Source organism: Rhagoletis zephyria, unplaced genomic scaffold (genome assembly GCF_001687245.7).
Source record: "Rhagoletis zephyria isolate East Lansing unplaced genomic scaffold, Rhagoletis_zephyria_1.1 Rzeph_scaffold_00424, whole genome shotgun sequence".
NCBI classification, from domain to species: Eukaryota; Metazoa; Arthropoda; class Insecta; order Diptera; family Tephritidae; genus Rhagoletis; species Rhagoletis zephyria.
In genome coordinates this window covers 86,296-95,467 of record NW_016157508.1, presented here as the reverse complement: position 1 = coordinate 95,467, position 9,172 = coordinate 86,296, and the positions used below count along the sequence as shown (strand labels likewise).

The 9,172-nt window shown below is 39.8% G+C and overlaps 1 protein-coding gene across 1 annotated transcript; it reads right to left on the bottom strand.

Moving 5' to 3' along the window:
- Positions 1-1,576: 1,576 nt before the first annotated feature.
- LOC108359629 (28S ribosomal protein S5, mitochondrial-like) lies at positions 1,577-2,958 on the bottom strand. Its single transcript, XM_017611562.1, has one exon. It carries the CDS (start codon positions 2,786-2,788, stop codon positions 1,985-1,987), a length of 804 nt encoding a protein of 267 aa, XP_017467051.1. The 5' UTR covers positions 2,789-2,958; the 3' UTR covers positions 1,577-1,984.
- Positions 2,959-9,172: the final 6,214 nt, after the last annotated feature.

The following is a 9,172-nucleotide window of genomic DNA, read 5'->3' as shown; positions in this document are numbered from 1 at the left end:
GGACAAAAGTTCATTAAATGCAAGCACAGGCAAATCAAAATTTAAAAAAAGTGTAAAAATAATAACCCTAATGTACATATGACGAGCAAAACTGTAACATGGTTTAACACTTTTTGTTTCAGCCACCGCTATATTTCCAAGTTCCAACGACTTTCATCCTTTTGTTGAATATTCTTGTTGGTACATCCCTATCCCTCTCTCATAATGATTTGAAGTCAATACAACAACAAAAAAAACCCAGACAAAAATGTAAATTAAGGCAGATGTTACAGTTTTGCACTCATATATTTCTAAGAGCTTTTTAACAATTTGCACGAAAATAAAGAACTACTAACACAATGTTCAGTACTCTTTTGCCTGTTTCAGTTCCTGGATGTGATTTGGCATACCTTATTTGCATCTTTGTAAAAATTCTGGAGGTATATCCTTAGTTTGCTTTCACAGCTCATGTACTCGATTTTACGGACTTTGATACTTATTAAGCTGTGCTTTTGTTGATTTCGCAAATTCTCGATGAGATTCATGTCCGCGGTTTGTGGAGGTCATTTCAAATTAGCAAATTTTTGCTTTTGTATCCAGTCTTTGCGAACATATGCAGTATGTTTTGGGTGATTTTTCAGCAGAAACTTTCATTTTTCGACTACATCTTGCAAATTTTGTTGAAATATAAACAGATACTGTTCCTCACGCATAATGTGTACTAACAGACCAAGAAAATGTTTGAAATACAATCCCAAACTATTATTGACCGACCACTGTTATTCACAGTTTTCCTTACATGCTGCGTATGGGCTTAATTTGGGTCTTTGACCCAATACCATGCCCGGCCATGAAAGCGATTAATTTAGTCTTGTGGGACCAAATAACCTTCAATTGAAACTTAAAAATATGTTTTTTATTGCATTCTGAACGGCCTAACATATCCCAATAGGCAACGGTTCGGTTTTCGTGCGATGCAGCGAAATGCTGCCACACTCGCACATGTATTTTGATCAAATTTGCTTTTTTCTTCTTTATGATGCCTTTGCGCTCAATTTGGCAATTCTTCGCCTCGCTGTCTATTGATTTGCATTAAAGTTTAATACCTTAAGCGCTTCTGTAATAGTGGCTGCATCGCTACTTGCTTCTAAGTTCACAAGATATCGTACCGTAATATTTTTTAACAGAGTTCCTTTGTCCTTGGGAACACTTTAGGCTATATTTTTTCTAAGTCTTAACATTTTTTAGTAGCAAATTCCAAATTTTTGCCACTTTTCGTGCGGTTCCGCCTTTCCGCAGTAAATCTATTATTTACATTTATGGTTCCTGATTAACTATGTTATTTACTGGTGATCACTTCTTCAATAAATTACAATATAGAAAAAAGTCATCTGACTTCCAACTAAGTAAAAGATAACTGTCAAATGCAAAACTGAGAGTGAGTGCAAAACTGTAACATCTGCCTTAATTTACATTTTTGTCTGCCGGTTTTTTTATTGTTGTTGTATTGACTTCAAATCATTATGAGAGAGGGATAGGGATGTACCAACAAGAATATTCAACAAAAGGATGAAAGTCGTTGGAACTTGGAAATATAGCGGTGGCTGAAACAAAAAGTGTTAAACCATGTTACAGTTTTGCTCGTCATTGTATATATGTATCTAATGAAAGGGATTCATACTTCCTATTGAACGAAATCAAATCTTTTGGAATCTGTGCAATGGTTTTCGGGATATTTGGATTTGAAAAAAGGGCTGCATTTGACCTTTGACCTTTCGTACCTCTCTCGTTCCCCAAAAAATCGTTCTCGTTTTCCCAAAAAATTACACCGTTACATTTGCCTCAAAAATCTCTATCGACGTAAATTTTTTTTATTTCTGTATTTCTCGTATTCTTCACTTGTTCCCATTTTTCACACATTGTCTGTACTCCGGATAGCGTAGAAAATAAGTAATTTTGTAAAGTACAAAAAATCTTTTTATTTATATTCTAATATAGTGTGACTTTATTTTAAGAAAACATTGTTATTTTGAAGACCACCGCTAAATGCGTACATATTAATGCGTGCTTTGTCTTGATTTCGCACTTGCTCCTTTCTCTTTAAATATAATGTGTATCCTTTGCTATTTACAAAGGAAGGGACCAATTTATTTTTATTCAAAATAATTTTATCGCCCAAAATATATTGAGTGTAATTCAAAATTTCATTTTTTGCAATTTCATTATGTGTTCTACAATAGCCTGGTTGAGCTATGATTTGTGGCTTTAAGCCTGTTTCATTACGAAGAGCCACAACAATCAGTTCTTTGTTTTTTGCGATTTCATCATGTGTGATTTGTTGCAACAACCCCAAGAAAAATGCTTTTACTATGTGCTGCAAATTAGTTGATCCTTCTATTTTGGCATGTAAGTCTTGTATTCCAATCACTTTGCAAATAGTTTTGATAGCTCGATGACAAACGAGGCCATAGCCTTCAGGTTTCCTTGCTACGAATATTCTTGTCTGGCCAAACGCACAAAAAAAATCATGAAATACCGTGTGTTTATCACAAACCTCAATTTTGATTACTTTTTGAGCTGCTCTATTTTTTGATTTTCTTAAAGCTGTTCGCACTTCGGGTGCCTTAGCAACAGCAAAACCGGCCAAGCCTTGACCGTTTCCAGTAATGGATAATACGGAGTAACGTCTCTTTCTTCCCATATTTCCTTTCATTATAAATACAATTTTATTTTCAAGTACTCTGGTATCAAAACTATTAAAATTTTCATCACCAATGCGGTCTGGTGGTCCAATACTGCGACCAGGCATTTTTGATCCAGACCAACCGCGATCAATAGAACTTAATTTAAAAATTCGAGAATTGCTCAAAAAGTCCCGTATTTTGTTCACACTTTCGTCTGATTGATTATCCTGCGGTGAATATTCATGCTGCACTAAGGTTTTACCTCGAACGATGGGGGAATTTAGTCCAGGCCAAATAAAGCTTTTGCTTCCCGCACCTATCATCTGACCTCTGTTCAGATCTTTTGCTATTTTTTTACCAGACCCTTTACCTCTGCCCCTTTTTCTGCCAGCATTGCTAACTGAAGTAACACCACGCCATATATCGTCAGCCGATACTGAAAGTAACAGAACGAAAATGTTTTATATGTATATATAAGCAGAAATATATTTAACAAAGTATTTAGTAGTGATTTCGGCAGATCTCTCTATTCGACTGCGACGAGAATGTCAAATATTAATTAAAATGGGGTTTATTTAAATTTAATGGGCTCTCAAGCCCAATTGTTGTCACTTACCATTATTTTAAAATGACGTTCTTTATCTAAACCAATTCTAGTTTATTAATATTTTCCTTTTTAAGTCGGGCGGATTTCGTAAAAAATATAAGTCTACGATTCACTCTAAATTTTTTATGGGTTTTATACATGAAATAAGTTATCACGTGTTCGAGTAATTTTTTTTTATTTTTTTCTTCGGAGATGTGATCTGTCAAAGTTTGGATTTCTTTGTGATTCTGACTAATCATGTAATTCTTCAAATCGTTATATCTCGGGTATTACTCATATCGTAGACTTCATCTTAAGGTCGTTTTAAAGCCAAAGAAACGGGCTTAATATTTCTATATATAAGATGGTCATGACTGTCCTAAAGCTAACTTAGCTATTAACGGTTGAACTTTATACGTTGATTTGCATAGTGAAGACCAGTAAATTGCGGATTTAAAATTACACCATCGTAATCCTTGTTTAATTCCCTATAAAAAGCATGGTTCAAAAAATTTGTCGTTTTTTGATAACTATTTTTAAAATATTTTTTTATAACGGGATGGGTTTTTTTGTCAGAGTCAACAATTTTTTTTAATTTGTTTTCGGAAACTTATGATGAGATATTTTTGCAAGAATAGAATACCTACCCTGAAATAATATTTGTACGGCAAGATTTTTCTTTAAGGCGACAAACCCCTATAAATGGGCGGGGCAATTGTGGGACTAAAGTTAGCAAAACGCAGATTTTATTGCGGATTTCGGCAGAATATCCATTCGTTAACAACATTTGTTCCGCAATATAGGTATTATTTATGCCGAAGTCAACAACAAACTCTAAATTTTTGATGTTTGGTTTTTAAATTGCCACGCCCATTTCTAGAACATTTGCTGATTGAAAAAGTTGTGGAACAAATTCTATATGGGTGACCACGTCTGTGGCTTCCTACTAGAAGCTGCTTGCAGAGAATTGTGTTATGCTCCTTGATTGGGAGCATCTGGGCCCGTCGTAAAGGTGGCGTTGCGGCGACATCAGAATGTATCCCATTGCTGTCCGAAATACCGTGTTCTGGCAGCTTTGTGGCTTCATCCACTAAGTCCTGCTAGTCCCCGGCGACCACACGGGGGCTGCATAATTTAGAACCGGCCGGCCAATTGCCTTGTATGTTTCTTTGTTTTTGCCCCAAGTGCTGCCGGCCTGAGACTTGAGGACATTGTTGCGGCTCTGTACTCTGTTGACAATTGCGGTTGTGTGCGCCGAGAAGGAGAGCAGACTGTCGAAGGTGATTCCGAATGTTTTTGGGTTATTCGCCGTCAGTATTGTTTCGCCATCGACGTGAATACCCAGCGGTGGTCTGACCTCCTTCGTCCAGGTGATAAACAAGGTCGCAGAGGATTTTGTAGGGAAGAAGGTTAGACTCCTAGCAGTGAAGGAGCGAGAAAGCTGAAAGAGACGCCCGTTTACTTTCGACCACAAGTCATCAATTCCATTCCCAGACGCTATTATAGAACAGTCATCAGAGTAAAAGACAATCGAGACACCCTCTGATGGTTGAGGTAGCTTGTATATATAAAAGTTAAACAGTAATGGGGAAAGGACACCACCCTGTGGAACCCCTGTTTTATTTTTCTAGGTTTGCTTGATTTGTCTCTAAACATTACTGCCGAATGTCGACCACTCAGATAATTCGCCGGCCACCGTTTGAATCTCTGTGGGAGAGAGGAGGCCTCAAAGTCTTCTAGCAGCGTGGAGCGGCTGACGGTATCAAACGCCTTAGACAGGTCCAACGCCACTAGAATAGTTCTCTCACAGGCGCGGTTGCGGTTTAGGCCACGTGTTATCTGAGTGTTTATGGCGTTAAGAGCTGTTGTTCTGCTGTACACTTAATGGAAACCATGTTGATGCTCGCTCGGGTCAGGTGGTTCGCAAAATATGGAGTAGCAAGGCCTCTAGTGTCTTCGCTACCGGGGAAAGGTGTTATCGGACGTGTTATCTCCCCAACTTCCAGATGTCTGGAATGACGAAAGTGGCTATTGAAAGGTTGAGAGAAATAGTCTTCTCACATAGTACCCAAATTCTTCAGCGTCAACATGCATATTCCTTGCTGTCCCATGGCTTTGGAGGCTTTCACCTTCCCGATGGCTCTCTGAACGCAAGTGAAAACAAGAGGCGCAGTTGTTGGCAGTTTGCGCAGGCTTCTGACCAGTTGACGCTTGGCTTTGTCCACCGGGGTAGGTAGTAAAAATTGCCGGATAAAATAGTATTAAGTATAATATTTCGACTCTGTCGTTGCGCTTTGTCGGATTGGACAGAGATCTCACGATAGACCAAAGCTTCCTCACACCAGAGGTGAAGTTGCAAGTCTTCAGATGCTCTTCACACTTTTTCCGCTTATGTACGTTTACAAGCTGCCGAATCTCCGTGCGACGAAGGTTGTCACGCTCATCGGCTAGAACAGTCGCTTCAGTAGCAAAGTTTGGATGGGGGTCCGTTATACAACCTGCTGGTACGAAGCGGGCTGCAGCAGCAGCAGTCACAATCCTGCGGAAGAGGGCGTGGGAAAGGCAGCGAAGGTACTTTCAGTAAATTCCGCGAATCCTTTCCAATCAACTTTGGTAAACTTGATATAAGCCCGGTGTTCCACTAAAGCAAAGTCGACAGGTTTATAGATCGAGATGACTATCGACAGATGATCTGATGCTAGAGTCAGCATAGGTCGCCAAAATATGCTGTTTAGCAGACCAGCGCTGACTATTGGTATGTCTGGCGAGCTGCAGTAGCTACCCGTAATCCTGTTGGGTGCGTCGTCGTTCATTGTGCAGAATGTCCAATTGTCTATCTGCTCAGCCAAGTGTGTTCCCCTACGATCATTTGACAGGTTTGAATGCCAAATATCGTGATGCGCACTAAAGTCGCCAACTTCCATACGGTTTACACCTCCGAGTAGCGCACCTATTTCAGGGTGATATCCCGTCGGGCAAAGAGATGGTATATACACGTTAAATAGTTCGAGCTCGGTTTTGCCTGACAGAATATCAATGCCCTGCCATTCTAAGATGGTATCCCTGCGGTCGATGTCCGCTTCGATTAGACGATACTGCACGGTGTGGTGCGTAATGAACTCTAGGCCATCACCATTATCTCGCTCGCGACCTCGACGGTGCACATTGTATCCGGCGCAATTCAACAATGTGGAACTGTTGTGCCACTTCGTCTCTTGGACCGCAGCTATCAATAACCGTGTTTTATTTGTCCAGAAATTTAAGCCATTAGCTTATTTTGTATGAGGACTTACCCAACATAATTATATTGGCTTATGAATAGCTATCTTGGCTTGTATATTGAACAAGAGGCATTGCCATTCAGCATCAGAAATTTTCTCCTTCAGCCAATCAGAAAGAGGCAAAAACTTACTTTCGACACTATTTGCAGTCAAACGACTGTCAAAATTAGGCTAACATAGGAAATAAGCTAATTTCGTTTTATTTGACCAAGATTTAGCTACTTGCTTGTGATGGTTCAATAAAACATGCCTAATCTTCCGTGCCTTCCCATAAGACGGTTATCTCCTCGATCTTGTTCTGAAGTCCTCTGCAGTTGAATTGAAGGAGTTTCGACTGGTTCGGGAGACGTGTTGTTATGCGGGGGGTGAAGGATGTGTGTTGCCTAACCGCCATTGGCTTTGTGCGCTGCTGTGGCAAAAGCCGCTCTGTGGTGGTATTGGGTGGCGTCGCAACTGGGGCTTGCGACCGTGCGGCGCAACACGGGCCCTCGAAGTTCCTCGTCCAATCTTGCGTGGTGCGCAGACCTGAACTTGCCCTGAAGTGGGCACCAGCTAAGGCAGGTGTTGCACTTGTCTGATACCATATTACGGAATATCCTTGTCCGAGACACCGTGGAGATTGTTGGGAGAACCAGAAGTTAGCACCGGCGTGTGAGTAGTGATGCCGTTGTGTCTCTTGTATGGTATGTCCTGGTTTGGTCTGTTGTGTTGTGTTGTGGTGCTGTGGTGTTTTTGTTGAGCTGATCAGGCGGACTGGGGTTTGCCGTGGAGGCAGCTCTATTTGAGCTGCAGGGGGCCACAAATGATGTGTAGTGGTAGAACTTTTAGAAAAGTATCGATACCAGTACTCATTTAGAATACTCTAAAGAAGAATCGAGTCTTGTACTCGTATTTGCAAAATAGCACCGATAATACTAGTACTTCCAAGTATTTTTAAGCAACACTCCTTGCTGTTATGACCTCTTCTTATTTGTAAATTGAATAGACATTGCTTTTAATAATTGAAATCTGATCGAACAAGCATTTCTAAAGGGGTTTTTGAAGTAATCTTGCAATAAATTCTGCAAGCTGAAAATAAATGTTTGTAGCAAAAAGTTTGGAACAAATGCAGTTTGGCTCCAAATCTCAAATTAGAAAACAAAATATTGGGATCGATAGAGATGACTGAGCTGAGTATAACGGTATACTTCTTTTTTAGGGAAACAACAACAACAACAATTAGCAAAGGTTAAAGTTCAAAATAAGCTTTATTGAAATCAAGATTTCTTAAAAACAAATGGATGGATAACTTGGTATACGTACTTTATATATATGATGTAGAGTTCTACAAAAATTGAATTAATGTAAAATAATTATAAAAAAAACACCTTTTAAAGAGAACACCTTTCTGTGTAGGCGGCCTTCGGCCGCACTTAGGGACTATAACCCTGACAAACTAGAATTCTTTTTCTGTGTTGCGAAGAAAAGGCACTGAACACGTTTTGCAGAGAACACACCTTTCTGCGTAGGCAGCCTTTGGCCGCACTTAGGGATTATAACCATCACAAAGTAGATTTTTTTTCTGTTTTGCGAAGAAAAGACACTGAACACCATTTGCAGAGAACACCTTTCTGGGTAGGCGGCATCGGCCGCACTTAGGGTTTGTAACCGGTGAAATTTGTTGCGTTGTCGCACACCACCTTCTCTGGCAAGCTTCTTCTCCCGATAAACCTTTTAAGCACAGAAATAAATGCATTAGTAGAGAGATCAGATGCTGCTTTTGACGCGAAACACACAAACCCCGCCACGTACGTCTTATAGGGGGGTCGACCACGCATTCTATAAGACGTATATATCGGTCCACAAAAATCTACTCCAGTGATTACAAACGGTCTTACTGATGTTAGCCTATCTCGTGGAAAATTTCCCATTATCTGGGTCATCAATTTAGGTTTATACTTAAAACAAAGAACACAGTCATGAACTACCTTCCGCGCGACTTCTCTCGCATTAATCAACCATACCTTTAACCTCATTATACCAACAAGTGCCCGCGGTCCTGCGTGGCAATTAGTTAAATGTAAATATTTAACATACAACATAGCAAACCGGGACTTTGGTAATAACAAAGGGAATCTTGTTTCGAATGGAAGTGGCGCATTTAATAACCTGCCACCAACTCGCAATAACGAGAATCTCCGGCCATGTTCCTCATATTCTTGCAACATTGGATTCAATTTTTGAATGTGCTTTTTAAGACATGGCGACTCTTTTTTGAGTAGACTCATTTCCACAGCAAATTCGTCATGCTGAATTGTTTCCACTATTTTGAAAAACGATAATTCTAGTTCCCTTGCAGTTAAATGTGTCTCTCTTTCGTCTTCCTTTTTTGACTTTATAAATCTATAAATATATGACAAGATACGCAATATTTTTAAATAAGACGAACTATTTTGTATGAGCTGGTGCACGATTTTTCGATCCGTTTCGATGACCAGTGCCGCGACTTTTGACTTTCGAATTTCCATTGACTCTACCTATTCAGGAGGATCAAAATGAGAATTTGATGGCCAATCTTCTTCGTTTTTACATAAATATGTTGGTCCGTCAAACCATATTGACCTTTGGAGCTCATCCACATTGCAGCTCCGGGAAACGATATC

Coding starts and splice junctions, on each gene's coding strand:
- LOC108359629 (XM_017611562.1), bottom strand. CDS start 2,788: ATGCCTGGTCGCAGTATTGGACCACCAGACCGCATTGGTGATGAAAAT.